General features: G+C 38.9%; 1 protein-coding gene and 1 long non-coding RNA gene across 2 annotated transcripts; both read left to right on the top strand.

Annotated features, from left to right (window-relative positions):
* The first annotated feature begins 996 nt into the window (after positions 1-996).
* ITM2B (integral membrane protein 2B) lies at positions 997-26,543 on the top strand. Its single transcript, XM_030565090.1, has 6 exons — positions 997-1,302; positions 12,130-12,258; positions 16,285-16,491; positions 18,971-19,081; positions 22,489-22,639; positions 23,997-26,543. Exons 1-6 carry the CDS (start codon positions 1,204-1,206, stop codon positions 24,083-24,085), a joined length of 786 nt encoding a protein of 261 aa, XP_030420950.1. The 5' UTR covers positions 997-1,203; the 3' UTR covers positions 24,086-26,543.
* LOC115652710 lies at positions 1,525-6,689 on the top strand. Its single transcript, XR_004000712.1, has 2 exons — positions 1,525-5,950; positions 6,501-6,689. It is a non-coding gene; the product is annotated as an uncharacterized LOC115652710 (long non-coding RNA).

Genomic DNA, 26,543 nt, shown 5'->3' with positions numbered 1-26,543 from the left:
CTCATTTTCATAGCTTGTATCACTTTGAATAAGCCTGTTATAAGACAAGACCTCTATGTCTCCTCAAGGAGTATGAGATGTGAAACAGCATGAAGGTATTTAAGAAGCCAGATCAGAGTTCCTCCTACACAAGCATTCAGGTCTTGAGCAGTTCAGGCAAACAACGCACATTACAACAAAGCTTAAACTTGTTCTTCATAATAATTTTAAAAACAATACTAGCTGCCTTTTTAATTTTAAAAACAGCGAAAAATATTCATCTCCCTTTCCATTTCTTATAAGGAGTCTTGAAGTTTAAATCTCCTCAGTGTGATATGCTTGCTTTGGTCTGCTTAGCTCTTTGAAGTTCAGGGGCTCCAGACTGCTGGCCCCGGAATAGCCAGGGACTGCTCTGTCTGCCATTAGCAATTTCCCCCCACCCCCCGAACCCCCTGTGAACGCCCAGGGGTTCACGCATCCCAGTTTGGGAACCACTGACCCATTAGTTATCTGTATCACAGTTGTGCCTAGAGACCTTGACCAACCCAGGCACTACAACTGCACAGTCTCTGCCCTAGAGTCTAGGGCTGCAGCTTGTAAACACATCTCCGTCGTAGCCCCCCTCCTTTAAACGGGCTTTGTGCAGACTCGGGCCCCCACCCCGCCCCGCCCTGCAGGTCCATGGCCTGAAAGACAAGATTTAACAATCGGATCGGGTGAGGGGGAGAGACAGCAATAACGGGGCTGCCCAAGCAGCAAGAAGCCTGGCGGCAGCAGGACTCCCACCCAGGGCCCCTGAAGCGGGATTTGCTCCCCTGAAGCGGGGTTCCCGGCCCCGTGCAGGGCTGTCAGATCTGGGGGAGCAGGGCGGGCGCACCCCGCTGACCGTGCCCGCACTTTGGGGCCGGGGCAGGCAGCAGAGGACACCGCCGCGCCCCCACACAGGCAGCGCCCCCGCCCACCGCAGCGGCTGGGCCCAGCCTGTCCCGTCCCGTCCCCCCGCCAGGCCCCGCCTCCTTTCTCCGCCCCCACGGGAGGCTCCGGCAGTGCCCCGCACCTCAGCGCTCGGACCGGACCGCGAGGGGAGCTGGTCCCAGCCTGAGGCGCAGCAGCCCCGAGCCTTGAACCCCTTTAACCCGCCGCCGCCCAGGCTCGCTCTCCCCTCCTCTCCTCTCCCCCCCCCGTCCTGTCCCTCCAGTAGCTGGGGCCGCCGCCGCCGCCAACATGGTGAAAGTGTCGTTTAACTCCGCCTTGGCGCAGAAGGAGGCAGCCAAGAAGGACGAGGAGAACAACCAGGTGCTCATCCTGGGCCCGGACCCCAAGGTGAGCCGCGGGGCGGGGGAGGCCGCGGCCTGCTCCAGCTGCGCGCGGGTGTGTGTGTGTGTGGACGGGCTGGGGAGCGGGGGATCCCGCTTAGAGGGGGAGGCGAGTGATCAGTAATCACATTGGTCAGATCCGGGGGCGAGGGGCTTTGTCCCGCGGGGGGTTAGCTAAAGCCCCGTTGAGAGCTGGAAATGAAAACGGGGGGGGGGGGGGGAGTTGAACGGGAGCTTTGCAGCCTGGACACTTTGCAAACACATCCGCCTCTGATTTATTGATGGGAGACGCGAGGCCTCCTGGGGAAAGACAAATAAGGTGCCGGCTAACGATACATGTCCAAATGCAGGGCGAGGGGAACAGCAGGAGCTGCAAAGCTGGGGCCAGCAAGCCCCTTGCCAGATCAGGCTTCTAAAATGGCTGACGTGAGAACAAGCTTTACAGCTCTGTTTCCCTGTACTTTGGGGTTTTTTGTAGCCCGACAGCGCTTGGATTACGGCCAACTTGGCTTTTTTATGTTGCGTTCTTCTCCTTTTGTGGTGGCCAGTCCGGATTCGTCGTTGAAGTTCGCTAGGGGGTAGGACAGCAAGGGGCTGCTGGTTTCTTGTTTAGGAACCGCGTAGTTAGTCCTAGGGGAAAATATATTAGATTGAGTCCGTCCCTCTGCAAATGCAACATATACTAGCTCAAGGATAGAGAACGAATCCGATATTAAACTGTATTTGATCGTAGCCAAACGTCTCTTCTGCAGTAGGGCAAAAGTGACAAGGTTAGAGCGTCCTGTGTGTGTTTAATCAGTTACAAAATATTAACAGGTTGGATGGAAAAAACGCAAAGGGTCCAGCAAGACAGAATGAACCATTAATCCACCTGATGACAATCAGATGAACAGTGTTGGAGTGCATTGATACATGTGGGAAATTGCTTTAGATATTTATTCCTTTTTTATGACAGTGGATCTGTTATTGGAAATCTGATTATATTTCTGCTGTGTCTTAATTTCGGAGGTGGAGTTTGTGTCTGTCTGGGCTGAAACTTTGCACATTAAAAAAACACAAAAACCAAAACTGACAGACTTTTAAAATTGCATAATGCACTTAATCATAAACATCTTTCAGTTTTCATATGCATTCATAATCTTTTATGCGTTGCACATCTGAATTGTGTAATTGAGTCTGTTGGAAGTATACTGTTTGTCAGTTTTCTAAACCTATAGCTGTTTAAGAAAATATTTGTGGTACAAATTAAGGGCCAGTCTTTCTCAGGCAAAACTTCTGAGCTGAAACTCTACCTTATTGAAGTCAATGGGAGTTTTCATGTTGACATGAATGGGACCAAGAGTTCATTCCTGTAGAGTTTAGTAGTTTCAGCTGAGTAAGGTACAGGATTAGAAATTAATTTTGCTCTGTTTATCACTGTTTTGCGTGTCTGGAAACAGAAATATCAAACATTTACTAGACAGATTAAAAGGTTGTCTAGTTTCAGTGTAGCTACTTATAAGTTCCTCTGCTTGTTACCAGATGTACTGACCAAAACCTGTCTGACGAGAGCTTAAAAAACAGTTTTAAAAAAAGTGCTTGGAAAGGATGCTGTCCAGGCAATAATTCCAGCAGCAGATGAGCTTTCTTCAGGGATGGTGGGACTTTGAATCTGCCCTGGACACGCTTCTGTTAGTTGTCAGAACTGGTCCCCATTCTCAATGGCATGCCTCAAGGAATTTTCCTGAAATGGCCTTTTCAAGCATGTTTGAAAGCAGAAGTAAAAGAAATTCTAAGTAAAGTATATGTAATCTGAGGTTTTGGGAGAGGGAAGTTGCCCAAGACCCACCTGCGGACTTGTCAGAATTGAGATAAATGCTGTTTTCTAATTGAACTCTCACAGGATCTGAGAACCACCAGAAATCTCCCTTCCACTTTCACTTCTTCAACCTTGTCATCTTTATTAGAAACACAGCAACATGCACATTAAAACATTACCAACCCAAACCATACCAAAACAAAAAACTACACTGCACACACAATTCTCTCTAGGGAGAGGATGAGAGAGAGAATAAACCACACATGACAAATGTTAGTCACATTGTTTAATGCAGTGCTGAAAGGCGCTTAGTTACTAAGGAGATGAGGGCGTTATGAGAACATGTATATTAAGCCAGTATTTTGTAACATATTGAGCTTATATTGCAGGATAACAATAGGTCTAGAACCCAAGTACAGACCTAAAATATACACGGCTGTAATTTTTTAAATTTTATTTATTTATTTATTTATTTATTTGAAAAAGTCCTGGGAGACATTCTGGTCTCAGGTTTAAAAAAAAAAAATAAGGAAGGGGAAAGTGGAAGAAGATTGGCAGAGGTAAGCATATGTAATTGTTTGGTGAGCATTTACTCCCAGACTCCAAGGAGAGATGATACCAAACCAGATGGTCTTCAAGTACAAAAGTAGATCCTCTGGTATGACCAAAAGGGACAGAAGCTGAAGCCAGGAGGAATGGTAGTACACAAAGGTGGCATAAAACGCCTTTTGCATTGCCTTGCTCTGCTGCATGCCATCTTCATTGCATTGTACTGGAGCAGCTCTCTACCTCAGCTGTATTTTATTGCAAGATCACCTGGTGGGTAATCCTCCCTGGGCTGGTTACACAGGGTTTGCAGCCAAAGTATGCTGGCAATGTGGCACAGAACAGCCAAGGCACACCTGAGGACCTAGCCAATAACCTGTGAAGAAGGGAATGATGAGAAATGTAGTTGCAGGAGGTAGCAGAGGGGAGAGATATGTTTTAAATAGAAATTTATGCTAATGTTTTGTTGAACTTCTCTTACAGAAGAGATCCCACGTGTAATGCTTTTACAATAATGTGTTTGAACAGTTACATCAATAAATAAAGAATTTTTTTAACAAGTTAAAAGTTCTAATCTCTGTGTCTGCATAGTTAGCTATCAAGATATTATTTTGGAATTGCAAAATACTTACAGTTGCTGGAGGAATTCCATTCGGAACCTCTGATTTAAGTTTTATGGAGGTGCCTGAAACCTTCTGATATTTGACAGAGCTTGCTCAGTGGAATAAGTCCCCACTAAAGGATTCTGGATCCTCAGCAAATTTTAAAGTCTGTTGGTCAATTCCTTCAATACCAGACATCAACCTGACTTATTCAAGGCTGTAGGTCTTCATAACTTCACCACATCAAGCCATATTTGATGAAGTCACACCTTGGAGGGTCATAGCCAGTCTTTGGTTACCTTAGATTTGGATAAGCGTGTCTTTGATCTTAGACCACTGTACTTCTAAGATTACAGATAAAGGTGCATTGGCATTGTATACTACGTCATGGTGCTTGTTTTGGTGTCAGGAAAACTTAATTTACTCATTTTAAATATATAGGGCAGTTTACGTAGCTACTTTTTATTCCACAGAGATTTCCTTCTTTTCCCTGGTAGCATCATTTTTTGGTGGAGGTCTGGCAACTCTATCCCTGTCAGCAGAAGTTTTTTCTGTAGGGACTCATTTGACCTCTCTCCAAAGGGAGGGAGAAGCCTTTGATAGGCAATTCTGCCAGCCTTCCCCTGACAACGTAGATGGCTAAACTGGACAGTTTGTGCCTGCCTCAGGAGTATGATAGATTTATCTGCTGTGTATTTTAGGGTGCCAGTATTAAAGAGACATAAGAGAGAGAATTGGAGCAGGCTGACTTCTCTCTTCCTCTCCCACTGTTTTGATGGGGGTGTTACTGAACTTGTCCCAGACCTCAAAAGAAAATAACTAACCTTCCAGTTCAGGTCCAAAGGTTGTGCAAATCTCTTGCTTCCTTGTTTGGCCGTCCGGTTCAGCTGTCCTCGAATGAGTGCAGGAGGGAGGGGCAAGGTTGTTGACTTTTACATTAGCAAAGTTTTTCTGCATGAGGAATCTTAGATTTATTTTAACTTTGAGATTCTTGGGAAAGGGAATAAAGGGAAATGAGTGGCTAGTTTCCACCCTTTGAGGTAAATTCTTGCATGGTCATCTGTACTACTGATTAAATAATATATCTGCTTAGAAACATCATCATGATGGTCTTTGCACAGTTGCCTCTGAAGCTCCTTTGAGGATGTTGCCAACAATTGAGTGAACAATACACACAAAGTAATTACAAATTAAAAAAGAACAAAAACAAAAAAAACAATCAAAACTTGTTTCACTGGAACGCTACCAAAAACCATTGCTGTTAATGATATAGCTTGGAAACTTGGGATTCATTTCTTGAACTTTCCGACCTTGAGCTGGGAACATTGGTTGCAAATCTTTCTTCAAGCAGTAGAAATGAACATATTGGAGCAGAGGAGCTCTTGGAAATGGTCCATATCTGACTTCCTTTTGTGTTTCTCTCGTTTTAAATCTCTTCCTGACTTGAATGGTAAATATGAAACTTTGCGATGGTGAAATACTGTTTCCCTCATTTCCAGTACACTGATATTATATTTTAAACAAGATATTTGTACTACACTACTACAATAACTACCTTGGCAGTTTTGTCTTACCAGCCACAAAATGATGTTGATGTCCATGAATGCCATTTCAGGATAAGTCAATTCAGTACATGGAAGGGAAGATTGTTTTACATAGACTATTTCTAAGTGTTTTCTCTGTTGTCAGATTAACAAACTGATACTTGGGTAAGTTTTTTTTTTTTTTTCTCTCAAATGTATTTGGAGGACTGTTTTTTGCATAAAATTATGTTATATAAATAGTGTTCCCATAAGTAATTATGCCCTTACAGTATGCAGTGCTTAGAAAAATAACATGCATTGTACTATAATGTGCCATTACGGGTGATGACATAAAATAATTTTGAAATGCATGTTTCTACAAACATTCACATATGTTCTATCACAGCGGTTTCAGCCTATGGTCCGCAGACCCCTGAGGGTCCGCTGACTATTTTAAGATTACCAAAGGGGTCTGCACCTCCATTTGAAATTTTGTAGGGATCTGAAAATTAAAAAAATGTTGAAAATCACCGATCTATCATATCCCTAAGTACACTTTTTGATGTGTGTGTGTGTGTATATATATTTTCCTAATAAGCTTTAAAGAACTTTGCTTCAATGTAAACATTATACAACTATATAATGTACTCTGTAAATAGTAGAGCTGTTTAGAATCTGCAGTTGCTGTTCTGTGAGAAATTCTAACATTTGAAACTTTGTTTTTGTTTTGAATCAGAGTGAAAAGCTGAAATTTCCTGCAAAACAAAAGTTCCAGAAAACTTCAGTTTGAAACTATCAAATCATATCATTCTGATAGTCAAAAGTATAACATTATAAATTATAATTAATATGTATATGTAGAGTATAATAAAATTACTAGTTTAATATATAAAAGTTGAAACAAATAAAAATGAAATTGAAACTTTTACCGTGTCATTATGAAACATTTTTTACTGTCTTGAAATTAGAGTGTCAAAATTATTTGTTTTGACTTTTCCTGTTGGAAAAATTCTTCAAAATTGACATGTTCCTGTGAAATGCTTTGATTTCAAAGAAACTTAATTTTCCAGTGGAAAACTGCTCTATAAAAAAAAAATTTTCAACCAAATCTTATAAACAGATAAATATTTCACTATTTTTATAATTGTTTTTTTCCCCGTTTCCAATAGCACATCATTTGTTTAATATATTCTGGTGGTGCTTACTTAGCATTTGGCTTTTCTGAGGAATGCTGTTGATATTTATTTTGGATCCAATAATGTTTTTGATTACTCTTTGGAAATTTAATAAAGTAGCAGTAATGGTATACTTGCTGGCTCTGTATATAATTGATATATAGTAGACAAACACTACAGACACTTAAATGTGTACAAAAACACTTTCTCTCCATATTTCTCCATTACTTGAGTATAAATTATAACAGCAGTGTTGCAGGGGGTTCTTGGGGGAAAAAATTTCCCAATGGTGGACAGAGCTGTCCCTGGGGACCCCAGGCAGCACAGGGCCAGCAGCCCAGAGCCCCTGGACTTCCAAGAGCTAAGCCGATCAAAGCAGAGCAACCATGAGGAGATTTAAACTTCAAGACTCCTTATAAGAAATGGAAAGGGAGGTGGATATTTTTTGCTGTTTTTAAAATTAAATAAGCAGCTAGTATTGTTTTTAAAATTATTATGAAGAACAAGTTTAGGCTTTGTTATAACATGCGTTGTTTGCCTGGACTGCTCGAGACCTGAATGCCTGTGTAGGAGGAACTCTTGAGTTGGCTTTTTAAATACCTTCATGCTGTTTCAAATCTGATACTCCTTGATGAAACATAGGAGCCTTGTCTTATAACAGACTTATTCAAAGTGATACAAGCTTGAAAGTGAGATCTTGGAAGTGTTGCCATTTTCATAACGTAATAAAAATACTGCAGTGATTAATAATAATAAATACTGTGTAATAATCATGTCAAAAATGATATTTCCAAGATTACTGCTTTTATAATTTATACTCAAGTAAAGGAGAAAATCCCTGGAAATATTTATTTTTAGGAGGGGATTCACGAGACTTGGCATTTTAGTGAAAGGGGTTCACAGGTTGTTAAAGTTTGGGAACCACTGCTCTAAATGAATGCTTTCCTTTCAAAGCGGGAACCACCCTAACAGAGGGTGGGCATCAACAACACCATTTCGTATTCAAGGTGTATTGATCCTGAGGTGCAGGGGTCTATTCCGGAATAGGGAGATGCAGTTTGCTCTTGGGTCATTCTAGTTTAGCATAAACGGTATTGTGTTCCAGGAACTTCACTTGGTCATAGGGTAGCAAGCAATTAGTAGTAATATAATCTAGCATTGTGGGATTAATGAAATTATACATAACCAAAACTATAAATATTAAGTGCTTCCATTTAATACCTAATTGATGTATGTAATTATTCACTTCAAAAAGGGAAATTAGATCAATATTATTCATTAAGTTAACAGAGTGTTTTTCAGTGTTGCTTGATACTTGTGGTTTAGCTCTACTGAGATGTGATAATCTCATGTGCTATCCTAAATAATAAGCAAACTGTACTTGAAACTATGCACTAAAATTGGCAACAGATTGTGAGCAAATTAGTGCTACAAATCAATTCATACATGTGAAATATCTCAGTACAGCATTGCTAGGCATGTATTCACAAATGATAATACTTACCGTATATACTCGTTCACATGCTGAATATTTTTGGTAAAGAAGTGATGCATCAAAGAGTGAGGGTCGGCTTATAAATGGCTCTACACCAAAATTTGATGATTTTAAACTCTATGGAGTCATTGAATTTAATATCTGATACACTGTTGTTTTGTTTACCTGGAGCACCTGCAGGCATGGAGCCCCTTGGCTCCCATTGGCAAACCGTGGCCACAGGGAGCTGAGGGGCACCATGCCTGCAAACGCTCCAAGTAAACAAAACGTTCCGACCCGCCAGCTTCTTACCCTGACGGCCAAGAGCCAAAGTTTGCCAACCCCTGAAATATAGGGTTGGCTTATGAAAAGGTCATACAGTTTCTGCTATTTTTACCTAACCATCTTGAGGGGTCGGCTTATAAACAAACGGGCTAATGAACGAGTATATATGGCAGCGATTATACATTGAAGGATTATGGGAATGTATTGACTGTTAAGTTTACATCTATCATTCATACATCAAAGCAAAAATATTTAGGTTAGGAATATTAATAACACCTGTCTTAACTTCACACTATCTTGGAAGAAGTTTGAAAGTAATTTGAATCTATTTGGAGGTTCTTTTGGTGTATGAGAAATTAGTTTGTGGTGTAAGTCCAATTCCTAGGGGGTAGGTGTACATAATGGAAAATCCTCCTCCACAGTTTTTTCATTGTTATATCAATTGAATTGAATAGCTATTTTGGAATATTCTTTGTTTTCTGTAAACAAGTGACTGTTCTCTCTCAATGCTGTTTGGATTTCCCCCCTACTCTCTTTAAAACAAACTTAAGTATCAGTTTGTTTTGAGATAATTTAAAAATAAGGATATGCTATATTTTTTATGTAATATCCCTCTCTCCTGAGTGTTGAATCCTCATTTGCTGTCTATTTTCCTCATTAATCTACAGCAATTTCAATGGCAGCATTTTAAAAAAAAAACAAGTTGTATATAGATGTCCTTCATAGTTTGAAAAGTCTTAGAATATGAAATTTACCTGCTAGTACAGGGACAATATAAAAATAATAAAAATCCTTGCTTTACCTGACTTAGAGTTATAATTGAACACACTTGACTGAAGAATCAACAGTGAATCAGAAACTGACCTGAAATTTAATACCCATGATAATTCAGTTGTATTAAACTTCATCCCCGGCCTTTCATTTGAAGGAACAATGTCCGTTTAAAAATCATGTAGCTAATGAAAAAATCCTTAGATAAGTAACAATTAAAACTGAAAGGATTTTTAAAATTGCTACCTACATTTCACTGTTTATGCTGTGGTGAGTCAGTTTCATTTTTAATACTGTTTTCTAGCCATTTTCACTTTCAGAGCCTTCTGTATTAGCACAGAGGTTACACCTTGCAAATGCTGCAGGGGAATTTTTATCAGTTAAAAACTGTGCTTCAGTTAGAATTTGTTTATGCTTTCCATAGAAACATTTGCATTGGTCTAGAAGGTTTGATGATAGCTTATGTTTATAACACCTACATTTCAGGTGAAGAGAATGTATCTTCCAGGAGCTCACAGTGTTCTGTATTTGGAACAGAAACCACTGAGATATCTAGCTGTAACAAATGGAAAACCTGCCAAAAGAAAGATACACTTATTTTGCTTCTTGCAGCACTCTGCAAGTTAATATAAAAAGCTTTTTTATTAATGAAGCATAAGCTGTGAATTATTTTTGAAAAGTTTTGATCCTGTTAATGCTTCTAACCTGCTGTTGACAGCTGTCACCTTGCAGAAAAGTGGGTATGGAAGCTTGCTATATATTGCGAGTGACTGATTTGTACACTACTATTAAAGTAACATAGAGAATAGGTTACAGTTAGAACTTTGATGTTTAAAAATTCAACATTTTATTTAGTTATTAAATGCTATAACAGCTTGTTGTAATAATTGCCTGGGGTCCTCTGAAAACAAACCCAAAAGCCATGAAAAGTATCTGTTGAAATATAAGAGTATATATCCATCACTCTGAAACAAAACTTTTTCTTCCTCTTAGCAAATGGGGTGTCTAGAGTTTTTCCACTTTTATTTTTCACTACTATTTTTGGTCTTCCTGATTGTCATGATTTCTTGTTGTCTCCAGTAGGAATGGTATAATGGTATAATGAATTGCATTCTGCTGGTGCAAACTCTGACATTTATCTGTCAGCGTTATGGATTGGAAGAGGTTAGACTCTGAGTACACCTACACTGCAAAAAACCCCAACTCCCCAGCAGAGTCTCTCGGGTCACGCTGTGGCACTACAAATAGCTGTGTAGATGTTCCTGCTCAGCTGGAGCTTGGGCTCTAAAACCTGAGGAGCTGGATGTTTCAGAGCCCAAGCTCCAGACTGAGTGGGAACATCTACACAGCTATTTGTAGTGCCCTAGTGCGAGCCCGAACCTGTAAACCCGAGTTCTGAGACTTGCTGCTACAGATGTTTTTTGGCAGTGTAGATGTACCCTAAGAAACCAAGGGCAAAATCCTGCCGTCATTTACCTGAATTATGCAGAAATGAGAGAAGTGAAAGGTGTTAAAATAAAATAAATAATTGGAGATATACCTATCTCCTAGAACTGGAAGGGACCTTGAAAGGTCATTGAGTCCATCCCGCTGCCTTCACTAGCAGGACCAAGTACTGATTTTTGCCCTAGGTCCTTAAGTGGCTCCCTCAAGGATTGAGCTCTCAACCCTGGGTTTAGCAGGCCAACACTCAAACCACTGAGCTATCCCTCCCCACAAATGCAAATGGCTGAATGTATAGCTTTTTCAGAAATTATTTTCAGTCCTCATCCTTTGATAGATCATTTGGGAATTCATGACGAGTGATGTCTTTGGCAGTTTCACTTTGGGATAAAGTACTCTCCTCCACATATGACCAGATGTTGATCATGTGATATAGACATAGGCGTCCTCCTGCAAGCACCAGCTCCAGATGGCTTGAGGAGGAATTGCATGATATGGTACTCCTTACTACTGCTCCAAAGAGGAGCATTGTGCATCCCTCACATGTAGTGCAGTATGTACAGAGTGGGGCCTAACAATGCTCTGTTGTGCTGGTAGTATAGGGAACTGGCTACTGCCTTAGTTGGCAATCTGTTGCTCAAAAGAGTTCTAGTATGCATTTCCCTCTTCTTCACCTATCACAGTCATATATCACGGGGCCAGATTTTGCCCTAAGCTTCTTATTCCTCAAATCTCTTAAATGGTACCATACTGAAGTGTGTCCTAATGCTTCTTCTGAATCCAGGTCCCTTACATGCTATTGTTTCACAAAAATTAACCTAAAAATGGATACTTTTCTGGACACAACCTGTGAAAAGCTCAGCTGTGAGAGAAATGATGCATCAAATGACTTCACCATTCCTGAACTCTCCCCATGACTCCTCAGCTTGTATGCTTTTGACGTTAGTAACCAGTTGATGGGTCAGCCCAAGAAGATGTCAGTAAGAGATTGCGGCATTTATAGCTGGTTTTATCTCATCATAACCTCACCATCGGTGGTGTTGCTGTAAACCTTAATATGGAATAAGTTTAAAGTATTTTTTTCCAAATATGAAATAAAATTACCCAATATTTTCTAATGATGCTGGAAATGTTTACACTAAATAGACAGGAACAGCCACAATCTTTTATGTCTTTTGGAATATTATGTTGACAATTTCCCTTTGATATGTTTCTAGGACCCTGAAGCTGTGGTGCCTGTTGGACAGAGGAGGGCTTGGTGTTGGTGTATGTGCTTTGGAGTGGCTTTTATGCTTGCTGGTGTGATACTTGGTGGTGCCTATCTGTACAAATATTTTGCATTCCAGGTAAGCTACATACATTTTGTGTAGTAAAGGACTGTATGCACTGCGTTTAGTAGAGAGTTAGTGAGAGAGTGCTACTGGTTCTCTCTCTTTACATTTACCCTTCTATAGGTTTAAGGGCCGGATGTATAGCTTTTTCAGAAATTATTTTCAATCCTCCTCCTTTGATAGGCCATTTGGGAATTCATGAAGAGTGGTGTCTTTGGCAGTTTCACTCTGGGATAAATTACTCTCCTCCACGTATGACCAGATTCAGAGGGAATGTGTAAGGTGGTATAAGACTCCTTATGCCAGATTATTGCTCCCACAGGAAACACTCAGAGAGACTTCTGGGGCAGGAAATTCTACAAAATTCTCCCCTATTGTTCAGTTGGGGAGAGCGGTTTGCCCGCATCCCCCTGTGAAGTAGGCCATTGAGCAAGCCCCTGAACCTGGGATCTGCAGGACTCCAGAGCTATCTCTACAGAGGCCTTACACCCTGCATTGGCTCTGACTCCTTGGCAGTGCAGTTCCATTGGAGCTCTGCTACAAGGGACGGCCCTGTGACTTCATGGGGATTCTGTGAGAATTATGATAATACAGACCCTGAATTTCATGGGGTTGGTGGGGTAGCTAATGTGTCTGTCTGCCTAACATCCAATCCCTCCCCACCCCCGAAACAGACTCCAGCCATGTGGAACACACTGTGTTTGGCCAAGGGTGGGAAACAGTGCCGTGGCGGCAGCTGACACTCTTCCTTTCTATTTGTGGGAGGGGCAAAATCTGTGCATGGAGGGTTCCCAGGAAAATCCCATTCCCTGACAGCCTGATTTCCAGACACTTGATCCTTTTGGACCTATTTACATCCATTTGCTAATGTCTACAGAAGTCTAAACTGATCAAACAGCACAGAGGAGCTGGAGGAGTCTAGTTTAACTTGCATCTTCTTTCTATTCTGTTCTTACTGTTCTGTTCTGGATCCTGGCTTTCTCTGTGAATTGTACCAATTTAGACTTTATCTGATTCAGCAGATGAAATTCAGAGTGATGTAAGCTATATTATGGTTACCAGGAGCAAGTCTAAGAGCTTGTCTGCACTACAGTGTTAGCTTGAGGCCTGGTCTACACTGCACGTTTAAACTGAATTTAGTAGCATTAAACTGATTTAACCCTGCACCCGTCCACACAATGAGGCCCTTTATATCGATATAAAGGGCTCTTTAAACTGATTTCTGTACTCCTCCCCGACGAGAGGAGTAGCGCTGAAATCGGTATTGCCATGTCGGATTAGGGTTAGCGTGGCCGCAAATCGACAGTATTGGCCTCTGAGCGGTATCCCACAGTGCACCATTGTAACCGCTCTGGAAAGCAATCTGAACTCGGATGCACTGGCCAGGTAGACAGGAAAAGCCCCGCGAACTTTTGAATTTCATTTCCTGTTTGCCCAGCGCGGAGCTCTGATCAGTACGGGTGGCCATGCAGTCTCAAATCCAAAAAGAGCTCCAGCATGGACGTACAGGAGATACTGGATCTGATCGCTGTATGGGGAGACACATCTGTTCTATCAGACCTTCGTTACAGAAGACAAAATGATAAAGCATTTGAAAAAATCTCCAGGCTATGATACAGAGTCCATAGCACGGTGCTGTGTGACAAGCGTAACGGAAAGCCAAAGAATCAAATGGACACTCAGGGAGGGAGGGGGGACTGAGGAGTCCAGCTATCCTGCAGTCTCCGAAAAGCATTTGCATTCTTGGCTGAGCTCCCAATGCCTGTAGGGTCAAAAACATTGTCCAGGGTGGTTCAGGGTATATCTCGTCAATTTAGCCCCCCTCCCCCCCAAAAGAAAAGGGAAAAAAATAGTTTCTTGTCATTTTTTAATGTCGCCGTATGTCTACTGCATGCTGCTGGTCACGGTGCTGCGGCGCTGAACAGCAGCATCCCCTCCCCTTCCTTTCCTGATGGCAGACGGTACAAAATGGGGGAAAACCATCATCATCCCGTGAGTGCTTCTGGCTGGCCTTGGTGAGGTCGGCCGGGGGCGCCTGGGTAAAAATGGGAATGACTCCCTGTCATTCCTGGCAGACGGTACAAAATGCTTGGTAACCGTCGTCATCATAGCAGCTGGAGCCCCCCCCGCTTTCATGTCTAAAGAAAAGATTTTGTACTCCCTGGACTATCATAGCAGCATGAGGCTGTGCTCCTCTCCCCCTACCCTTTAATGTCTTGCCTGGACTATCACAGCAGCTGGAGGCTGCCTCCCCCTCATTTTATCTCGCTTAAAAAGTCAATGTTTCTTATTCCTGCATTCTTTATTACTTCATCACACAAATGGGGGGACATTGCAATGGTAGCCCAGGAGGGTTGGGGGAGGAGGGAAGCAACGGGTGGGGTTGTTGCAGGGGCACCCTCTAGAATGGCATGCAGCTCATCATTTCTGTGGGATCTCTGGGACTCTGACCCGAAGCGGCTGTGCTCTCTGGCTCTCTAGTAGACTTGCCCCATATTCTAGGCAGGACTGACTCTATTTTTAGACAAAACATAAGAAGGGAATGACCCTGGGAGTCATTCCCATTTTTGTCCATGCGCCCCCGGCCGACCTCAGCGAGGCCAGCCAGGAGCACCCATGACAGCAGCAGACGGTACAAAATGATTGATAACCGTCATCACCAATTTCCAATTGCATATGGTACAGAATGATTGATTGATAACCATCATCTCATCGCCAATTTACAATGGCAGATGGTGCAATAGGGATGGTAACCATCTCTGCTACCTTCCAAAGGCAAATGTATGCTGCTGTGTAGCACTGCAGTACCGCCTCTGTCAGCAGCATTGAGTACACATACGGTGACAGTGACAAAAGGCAAAACAGGCTCCATGGTTGCCATGCTATGGCATCTGCCAGGGCAATCCAGGGGAAAAAGGGCGTGAAATGATTGTCTGCCGCTGTTTTCACGGATTGAGTGACGACATTTACCCAGAATCACCCGCGATACTGTTTTTGCACCATCATGCATTGGGAGCTCAACCCAGAATTTCATTGGGCATGGGAGACTGTGGGATAGCTACGGGATAGCTACCCACAGTGCAACGCTTCAGAAATCGACGCTAGCCTTGGTACATGGACGCACACCACCGAATTAATGTGCTTAGTGTGGCCGCGTGCACTCGACTTTATACAATCTGTTTTACAAAACCAGTTTATGTAAAATCGGAATAATCCCGTAGTGTAGACATACCCTGAGTTATCTACACCCAAGTTAACTCCTGTGGAATTAGCGTAGCTCAGGTGAGAGTGGTCATGCTGCAAATAATGTATATAGCTGACAGGCTACAGCTTGTGAGTGAAGACAGCTGTAGTTTAAAACATCAGAAATGAATTCATTTATAAACAAACTTAAAAAGTCTTAAATTTAGGAAACTTTCAAGATTATAAAGGACTTCCTGAACATGTTTTGGATAGTCAGAATAAATGAATTAGAAAGGATTTAGGCTAGAACATAAAACATAATCAAATATAATATTTAAGGACCTGATTATTGAATGCTACAATTTTAGCACAAGTTTAGGCATGAAAACTTTTAAGTACCTTATTCTGCTCACAAATAATGTAATTAGAGGTATGCATGTCTTATTTGCACCTGCAGTATTTTGTTAGTGCAAATGTAAGGCCAGGTTAAAAACCAGGTATGAAATCCTGGCTTCCCTGAAGTCAATGGCAAAATTCCGATTGACTTCAGAGGGGCCAGGATTTCACTTTAGGCCCTTAATCTCTTACTCAAGCTATCTAGAATACCTGTGCTGTCTAAAATTGATCCAGTGTAGGCTTATGAACTAAATAAATTGGCATAATGATGGCTTGATGCTGGGGAGTGTCTGCTCAGGAGAAGTTTGAGAATGGAAGAGCCGTGTGAGTGTAGAGTAGTGTTTAAGGTGCAGTGACATCGCTATCTGAGGAAGCTTGCATAGCCGTTGATCACATTTACAATTTTTTATAAACCTGCTGAAATGATGTTTGTTTTGGGATTATTTTATTTATTTTTTTTAGCAAGGTGGTGTGTATTTCTGTGGAATAAAATATATTGAAGATGACTTAACTCTAACTGAGCCTGATGGACGTGCTCCAGCAGCTCTCTACCAGACAATTGAGCAAAACATTCAGATCCTTGAGGAGGAGGATGTTGAATTCATCAGTGTGCCTGTCCCGGAATTTGCTGACAGTGATCCAGCAGATATTGTTCATGATTTCCACCGGGTAAGGAACGTCTGCCGAGAATCCTTGAAACCATTTAAAAACAAAACAAAAAAAATTTCAAAATGCTTTTTTTTATCAACTTAATCTGTGTGGTTTCTAATTATTTCAGTTATTTTACTGGTGTGAAAGTGTGAGCTCTGCAATATTTTGGTATTCAGAAACTGGAAGTAATTATTAAACCTTGTGTACAGAGTGCACATTTGATGATAATCTTACTGTTCTCCTGGTCTGTAAGCCACCATTTATAAAGTGTTCTTGTTCATGAAAAGAGAGGGGGAAAAAACCCAAACACATCCATTTCCTTGTCATAATACAAGAACGTGAAGAAAATTTTAATCTTATTGCTGAAAATACATGAAGCCATATTGTGATCAGCAACAGTAGTGATGAATGTAGGGTAGAAGAAGCCTTCATTCCATGTGCAGCGGCTGGTCATATTCACAGTCGTATTCACCTAAGCTCAAAGACTATCATCCAGTAGTGCTTTCAATGAAGCTAACCATTCCAAAGGGGACCGTGAAAAGGCAAGGATACGGCTGATGGGCTGTGGAGGGCAGTACTTTCTGTATTCACTTTAAGATGCATGGCAGCAGCCAGACCCCAGCCTGGGCATTTGGGAGCTCTCGGGAAACACTCTGCTTCCATCACAGGCCACCCACTGCTTTTAAAGGCATGACTGAGCACTACTGAAGTACTTTTATTCTATCTTTTGTCAATAAGTATCTTTGTTGCACATCGTAGGAGTAAAATTTTTGCAAGACATCTCTGTAATGCTATAGCTTTCTCTCAGTGATCATAGTTAGTTGGAAAAACCCATTTTCTTTCTTTCCGCTTTCTGAAAATTATCCCATTATGCTTAAATAGTCCACGCCTGGTTTCACTGAAATGTGACTCTTGCTGCTGCTGCTGCTCAACGCTTGAAGAAAAACTATTGAGCTATTTTTGCGTTGTGCAAGGCTGAAAAAAAGAACACTTTCCTACTGTGTAAAATCATTGCCATGTGTTTTTTTTGTAGGAACTCAAACATGTCTAAATATGAATTTAATAGTTAGTGCTCATTTTGCCTAACATTCATAAGTAAGTTTGGGAAAAACATTGGTTAAATAATCATGTGATTAGAAAAATTTATTTCTAAATATGTTCAGTAAATATTTAAGATTTGCAGCAGAGCTTCTTTCACATCACACTTCACACTTTCTCTACTTGGCATGACAGAAATAAAGGCTGGCACCTCATATACCAAAGTGAGATCTGACCTTCAATGCCCTTATCAATTCTGTATAATAGTAATGTTGCATAATTAAAATAAAAATAGGAAAGACAAAGGTATTTCCCACAGCAATGATAAGTTGGCATAATGCAAATCCTACACAGATGTGCTACCATGGTGAGAGGAGCCGTAGAAATATATAATAGGTGATAAAATATATTTTGTAGTATGCATTTAAGGTCTAATCCAATGTCCACTGAAGATAATAGAAAGATTCCTATTGATTTCATTAGGCATTGGATCAGGCTATAAGAAATGTGAAGCTGTGTGAGGAAAAAATAGCAATAGAAAATAAAATGTAATGTGACTGTAAGAACCTCACATTTTATACTTCATTATTCTTAAGCCTTAATGCTTTGTTAACTTAAAGTCCAATGCTACAAACTTTTGCTATAAGTACTTTGACAGATAGACTAGTCATAGTAGTAATCCATTATGCTGAATAGTATTTGCAGGATTGGGGCCCTTAGTTCTTTGTATTTAATACATGACTCACAAAAAATGTTGGATGTTGCAAGACTGAACACTTGAACATAATATATTGCCCTTCCTTAGCAAAAACAATTTTAGTTAATGGTGCCTCAAGACCTTCTAGTTCAAGAATCTGTTAGCCTTATAGTTTAATAAACTATTGCAAATATTACCCTTTGGATAATCCAGAGACCATAAATTACTGGTTTAAAATGTAGATTCTGCAAGTTTGACACTTTTGTATTTTTGAGATTGCTAGTATTTCCCAAATATATCAGTAAACTAGCATTCTAACTGCACAGTATTTTGGAAGAATAAAATATTTGTATGTATAGCATCAGGTATTTTCTATTGTGTGTTCTCTTCCAGTCATGTTTCACTGAACTCTGAAAGGGAGATTTGTACTTTAAGATTTCTCCCTCAAATTTTAAAATACAAGCAACAAGACTAAATAAATACCGCACTTAACCTCAGACAGCTCAGATGCACTGAAAAGTCTGAACTACCTTGTACCTATTGACTTGCAGAAATTTCTGTTCTAGCTAACCTGATATTGGGATTGCCTTTTTCTTTGTATCCCACCACCAAACTCAATAAATTAGAACACACTTTATAACTAACAGTACTGCAACTTACAGGAAGAACAAGTATATGCCAGTAATTGAGCATATTAACACAGTGTTGCTAACCCTAGAATTATTTAAATGATTTTGATTAGAATATGCATTTCTTCACCAGAGACTGACAGCCTACCTCGACCTTAGCTTGGATAAGTGCTATGTGATTCCTCTGAACACTTCAATTGTTATGCCACCAAAAAATTTCATGGAGTTGCTGATCAACATAAAGGTATGGTTGAACTGCAGGTGGTTTTGTTATATATAATAAAGAGAAACATGTTTATATTATTTTCACAAGCACTGGAGTTCACATGTCAGAAGTGCTTTTGAAAAATTAACTCCCCATTAAAGAACTTAAATCTTCAGAGGAGTTCAGTTTAAAGGATTTACAGATTTGGGAATAGAGAGTGTCATTCTTTGAGATTACATATTTGGTTGATTAAAGGTAACTGCAGAGATGTAGTGTACTTAGACTTTTATGAGGCATTTGACTTAATACTGCATGACAGTCTGATTAAAAAAATAGCACTATACAGTATTGATAAAGCACATGTTAAATGGAGTAAGAGTAGGCTAACAGACAGATCTCAAAAAGTAGTTGTCAATGGGAAATCTTTGAATGAGGGTATTTCAAGGGGATTTCTGCAAAGATTGGTACTAGGTCTGATGCTAATCAACATTTTCATCAATGATCTGGAAATAAATATAAAGTCATCTCTAATAAAATCTGCGGATGACATAAAGATTGGCAGACTGGTAAATAACAATGAGGGCAAGGCAGTAATACAAAGCGATCTGGTCCGCTTGGTACGCTGGGCCCATTCAAACAAAAAGTGTTTATTTTAATACAGCTAAATGCAGTTATACATTTAGAACAAGGAATGCAATCTAGACCTACAGAATGGGGGACTGCATCCCTGGAAAGCAACTCAATATAAGATCCTAGTGTGAAGATGTGGGGTAAAAGGGCTAATGCAATCCTTGTATGTATAAACGGAGGAGTAGAAGCAGAGAGATGATTTTATTTCTGTACATGGCATTGGTGAGGCTCATACTGGGATACTCTATAGAGTTCTAGTCTTCACAAAAAAATTTATTCAAGGGCTGGAGAAAAGTGCCCTCCATTGAAAGAAGTAAGGAACTCAATATGTTTAGTTTATCAGAAAGAAGACTGAGAGGTGACTTGATTACAGTTAAACTTGGAAGGATTAGATTTTTATCAGTAAACATCGATTTCAGCACGCACACAAACCAACAAAAATATTTCCATCAATGATAAAATTTTCAGATAGGCAAAGTAAAAAAAATACTTCTTGAAAACTTATTAGAATCTGATTTTAAGGATATTTACTTTGTATATTTTACATGTGATGTTGACAACTTTGTGTTTTAACAGGTAAAAAGCTTTAAATATTTGAATCAACACTTATTGTCATTAAATAATTATTGTTGGACGCTCCCATAATTTCCCACGACTGTGAAAATTTAAATAGATAAAAATAAAAACTTTTAAAAAAAACCTTAGATACTGTCTGTTCAAATTATAAATAGAATTCTGCTAAGCCTTGGGTCTTTAACTTAATGGAGAAAACCTAATGAGAACCAATGGCTGGAAGTTAAAGCCAGAAAAAGTCAAAATAAGACACACATTTTTAACAGTGAGAGTGACTGACTATTGGAACAAAATACCAAGGGAGGGATACTTCATCTTTTGATCTCTTCAAGGGAAGACTAGATGCCTTTCTGAAAGATCTACTTTAGCCAACTCCAAATTGGTGGGATCAGTACAGGGATAAAACTGCATGAAACTTAATGGCTTGTGATATACAGGAGGTCTAATTAAATGATCCAGTGGTCCCTTTTGGCTTTAAACTCCGTACATCTATGTATATGGACAAATATGCTGCAGGAATAATTTATAGCTATGATATTCCCCATCTGTAGTATGCAATTAAAACACTTAAGTGAGAATGTAGAATTTCCTTCAACTACAGTAGAGAGTAATCTGTTTTTCTTATGTTCTATATTATTTTAGATTGCAGTTTACGATATGGTGTACTTTTAATATGCAGTGTCTCTACTGTAACAATCTTTATTTTCTTTCTGTGGAAAACAAACTTTTTTTTTCACCTGAACTTATAAATTATTTGTTTAAATAACAAGGCTGTTCATTGTTTAATGAACTACAAGGTCAGCTAAAAAAAACAATTCACTTATGTTTGCCTCTTCAGATGGGGTCAGGAATATTTTTACATTTCAAAGTAAATATTATATAATCACTACCCTGGTGCTAAAAAGAACAGCTCTTAATCAGCTTGTTTAAACATGCTGCTTGGACTGAAAAAATATTGTTGTCCTTAATCTCTGGTTTGTAATAGAAACTCGTAAGTGGCTTAACGACAATAAAAATAAAAATCTTTAGCCAGCTACACTATATTCTATGCTAATGTAATTTTCTGGATGCAGTGCAGCTGTTTCTTCGGATTCCAAGGTGCTTTTTTAAAAGTAACTTACGTGTTTGAACTCACAAGTGAAAAATAGATTAAAAACTCCCTCTTCATTAATGTCAGAAATAGGAATTATGCTAAATGGAATCTCTTTCCACTCAGTCACATTTTAGAAAGACCGATTGATTTATTTGTGGATAACGTTTTAATAAAGTCAACTTTTAAAAGAGTTGCCAATTTTTGTTCCTGTGAATATTCTACTCTGACAGAAACATGCAATAGAGCCTGATTGTACTCTCTCTTTTAAATCAATGGCAAAACTCTTTTGGACTCCAGATGGATGAGGAATGGGGCCCTAGTTCTGTTTTCTGAACCAGCTTTCTGAACTGTTGTCTGCAGAGTTTTTGCTGGGGGTCTCTGAAGAGCTCAATAGTCACATTATTTGGGCTTTCCTTACTTTCTGGTAATAGCTGACCTTAAAGGAAACATACAGGAAAAAATACTTTCGAATATATTTTTATTTAAACAATTGGTAAAGTTGCCACAAGGATGTTATGTGATTGTCTTGTGGACCATCTATCCTCCCATTCACAGTCCATTAAGTTGTGGCCTGTGCTATCAAAATGTTTGGGATCCGCCTATTTTAAAGTTAACAGAATGCAGAAGGATAGTAGTAAACTACTGATCCCTGGGGCCTCCGTCAGTCAGCAAGGTAGTACTAACCTCATGCATGTTTCTGCAGTCTTTACTTGGACAAAGCTTGTATTGGAAACAGTTGACTCCCTAGTAAGTGATTGTGTTTGGTCAGTAAAGACTGCAAGATTTGGCCCACAGTAATGAACCTTAATTGGAGATAATTTGCTTTTCTTGTGTGGAAAAAAATGATATAGATTTAATTATTGTAATGGAAGGCACTATACGTCAATGTTTCCTGTTGTGAAAATGTTGTGATATTTTATGATTATTTTATTCTCTCTTAAATATCTGCACTAAAATGCAGTCACATTCCTGATGTTTAAAAGAAAATTCTGTATGTACTATGTATTTTGAAAGTCTGCAAATCCTCGTTTGCATAGAACTGCTGCTGTTTGAGAGTATATAAAATTGATTTGAATTATCTTGTGTGTACTTAGCAGAAGAATGATGATTGCACTTCTAATAATGAACTGTTGCCTTTTTGTTAATGTAGGCTGGAACATACTTGCCTCAGTCCTATCTGATTCATGAACAGATGATTGTTACTGATCGCATTGAAAATGTGGATCAGTTGGGGTTCTTTATTTATCGTCTGTGCCGTGGCAAGGAAACCTATAAACTACAGCGCAAAGAAACCATGAAAGGTAAAGTCTCTTGAGAATGTTATCTTGTGTTTGATGGAAAAGTTAATGTTTCTAGTCAATAAATAGCCGGATACGTTGAAGACAATACCTCTCAGATTAAAATTTAGAGTGGTCTTGCTGTCATTGGCTCTTTGAAGTTCCTGTTTACACAGAGATTAGCATGATGGGGTATTAATCCTGAATCATAGAATATCAGGGCTGGAAGGGACCTCAGGAGGTCATCCAGTCCAACCCCCTGCTCAAAGCAGACCAATTCCCAGCTAAATCATCCCAGCCAGGGCTTTGTCAAGCCTGACCTTAAAAAATTTGAGGACTTGAAACATGAATGCAATATAAAATGACCTTTTTCCCCATTAATTTTTCTTTACATTTTCCTTGAATCCCCCACCCTCAAAGTTGAAAAGGATTTTTAAGTAAATGAAAATTTTCTCAGTTTGTTTAGTTGAAAAAACATTTTGTGTTGGAAAAAGTATTTTGGCAGAAGATTTTCAGTCAGCTGCAATATAAATAACACAAAGCTAATAATAGTGGCTTTTACCATCAGTAATTATAACTGTCAGAATAGTTAAACATGTACACGCTTTATGGTTCAATTTTTCATGTATCGAAAGGATGGTCTTATGGTCTGATTAATTTGTCCTACATGTTTTGTGTAAATTTGGCCATGTCACTTAACTGCTCTGTACCTCCTAATCTGCATCTGTGAAATAGGAATAATACTTGTCTACCTTACAGGGATCTTGTAAAACTTTTATATTATTTGTCTGTGGAAAGCTCTTTGAAAATCTCAGATTCAAGAGCCTAGAGAAGTGAAGTATTATAATTGTTAGGTATAAGAGGGGTAGTCGTGTTAGTCTGGATCTGTAAAAAGCAACAGAGTCCTGTGGCACCTTATAGACTAACAGACGTATTGGAGCATAAGCTTTTGTGGGTGAATACCCACTTTGTCAGACGCATAGTTGTTCAGCATTTGTTTAATGTGGAAGGAGAAGTTTAGAAGCATACACTGAACTAAATTAATTGAGTAACTTAGTCAGATTGCTGACTGTGTTTGGGAAGGTGGCAGATGGGGAAAAATTAACTATTTTGTAAAAATGATTACAAACAATCCTTTTTAAAAAACATGAACACTTTAATTGATCCCATGATAAATAAGGGACACAAGTAAATAATAGATCCCTAAAGTGTTGATAAATTTGATATTCCTCTATTTGTTTCTGATTTGAAAGTGAATTGAGAGGAACCTCTGGTACCTTCTTATTACAGTAAATGGACTAATACTTTAATTCTTCCTAATATGCATCACTCTATCTCATTTGTCATCCCTCCCTCCCCCTTTTCTCCAAACTCTAAACAGGAATTCAAAAGCGTGAAGCCACCAATTGCCGAAAGATTCGACACTTTGAGAATAGGTTTGCTATAGAAACACTCATTTGTGAACAGTAATGGAGAATATTACTGTAACAGAAGACTGAAAGATTACAGTATGATCCCACTTTGTATTGTGTGCAGTGATTATTTTTTAAAATCTTTGACGTAAGTAGTGGACAGGGCTTTATTGCTGAACATCTTAAACTTTTCATCTCATAAATTTTAAATATGTTTTAGGGTTTTTTCTTATTTTCAAGTGTGGTGCCCTTTTTATATTTGAATAGCAATTGTGTAATGTCTTAGTTACTAGTGCATTTCATGTGATGAATCTTGAATACTGCGAGGAAGATAAAGTCTCTGAAATATCTGCCAGTTTTAATTAAGTAAAATTGAAAAGAATTATTAATCTGGAGAAAAATATGTACACATGGACTGAAAGAACTATTTCTAACTGTAATATTCTAAGCTATATAGTTTGTTACAGCATATAGATAACATATATTTGAATTTCCCCTTACTAAAATGTGCAATTTGTTTTTTTTAAATATTGTCATATTTACCTTTTTCAAATTGATTTCTAACTTGATGTTTTAATATGGCAAGTGTCTGCTGTACCTATCTTTAGAAAATGTAAGGAAATCAAGCAGTAACTTGTTACTAACTTTTATATAATCCATGTATGTGCAATGGAAAATAAATCTTACAAACCTGTTTGTCTAAAAGTCTTCTTGGGTTCTCTTTTGCTATAATTAATTTAGGGAAAAATTAATGCTTGTTCCACATGAATGAAGCCATATATTCTCCAGAAATTTGACAGAATTAGATGATTTGTTCCACCAATAGCTTTCTTAAATGAGTGGTGAACTTAAATCAAAATACAGTACATTATTGTAATATGGAAGGTCAATAAGAAGCACACTGTTCATTTTGGCTGTTCATTTAAAATGAGTATTGTGCTACCCATTTAAATTGTGTTTTTTACACTGCACATACCATAATAAGAGAAGACCTAAGGTTGGCTTACTCATCATAGTTGGTTAATTTTTAATAAACTCTTGTTCTATCACCATAATTTACTGTCATTGTATATTTGTAAATCTGCATATTGCATTCAATAGCTTTATAATACAAAGCATTCATACTAACTGTGGAGATAGGATTGTGTCAGCCATGGCAAAGGTATGCAAATATATTAGCAAAGTTGTTGGTCATCAGTGTGAAACTGCTTTATATAATGATCAGTTTTTAATAAAGCACATTAAGCCTTGATATGTTTGCAGCTTTGATAAAATACAAATACAAAGATTCCCTGCAAAAGAAGCTGTGATGACTTTTCCCTCATATAAAAACATCTTAGTATAAGATTACCTAAGATGTTAACATTTTCTAAAGCTGTTTTTTAAGAACTGTTTTTTATGTATGTATATATTATATTTATCACAGACAAACGAAAAACTTGAATTCTAAAAACTAAGAATAAAACTTCTAACTTTAGGAGCCCAAAGTTAGACACCTAAGCCCACGTCCTCAACTGGTGTAAATTGGCTTAGCTCCATTAAGGTCATTGGAGATAGACTGATGTATGCCAGCTGAGGACGTGGTCCTTAAATTCATAATTAGTCACCTAAAGTAAAAGTGGCCTAATTTTCTCTTCCCTTCTCCATGAGTGTTGCACTCACAATTCCCAGAGAAACTGATAGAAACTGTAGGTTCTCATAATCCTTAAAAATCAGGTCACTTTTATTTAGGTGCTCAAATATGAACTCTAAGCATATAAGTTTCAAATTTCTGGCCCAAGACTTTTATTTGTTTTCCTTGCTGCTATTTCAAGGCTGGATTAAGGTTAAAAAAGTATGCAACCTCCCATACAAAAGGTCATTAGGAGAACCTCCAGAGATCCATTTTTGAGCTGTGGCATGGGCAAGGGAACTGGACCCTATTTACTATATTGATTTTTGGACATTGATATATTAGAAAGCAGGAATACTTAGGGAAAATATGCCAATGTTTAGCTGCTTGATGTATGCCTATTTTTAAAAATAATGTAATATTATCGGAGTCTGTATCTTACATTAATATAAAGTTTCTTAACTGAACTGAGTTCTCTCTTACTTTCTATCTCTTAAATGATCTTTTATTAATGCTGTGGGAGGATACATTATGTGGATTCAGAACAGCTTCCTGCTATTGTAAACACTCTGCAAGCAAGGTTCCTGCTATTGTGACTGCTTTGGGTCAGGGAAAAATATTTGCTGCAGAGGAAGGTTCCCTTAAGTATACAATGTAATCTGTTCATTCTACAGTTGGTTTAATTGACAGTTTATTTTTAGAATGGATATGTTCATATGTGGTAAGAAATCTAAATAATAATGACATCTGAAAAGAAATTTTGCCTGTTTTTGATGCTATAAGGCAAACATGAAAATTAGTAAAAAACCCAGTAAGGATAATTTAACTTAAAATCTTTCAGGATGTTGTATTTTGTGCATTTACAAAAAAAAATTAAATAAATGCCAGGAAACGGCTAATGGTT

The sequence above is a fragment of the Gopherus evgoodei genome, chromosome 1 (genome assembly GCF_007399415.2).
Source record: "Gopherus evgoodei ecotype Sinaloan lineage chromosome 1, rGopEvg1_v1.p, whole genome shotgun sequence".
In the NCBI taxonomy this organism is placed as follows: domain Eukaryota; kingdom Metazoa; phylum Chordata; order Testudines; family Testudinidae; genus Gopherus; species Gopherus evgoodei.
This window is presented reverse-complemented; position numbering and strand designations above follow the sequence as displayed.

Bases quoted from the DNA above. Each gene is read 5' to 3' on its own strand.
- ITM2B (XM_030565090.1), top strand. From the start codon at position 1,204: ATGGTGAAAGTGTCGTTTAACTCCGCCTTGGCGCAGAAGGAGGCAGCC. The intron at 12,259-16,284 runs GTAAGCTACATA...TATTTTTTTTAG, and splicing joins ACAAATATTTTGCATTCCAG to CAAGGTGGTGTGTATTTCTG. The intron at 22,640-23,996 runs GTAAAGTCTCTT...AACTCTAAACAG, and splicing joins GCGCAAAGAAACCATGAAAG to GAATTCAAAAGCGTGAAGCC.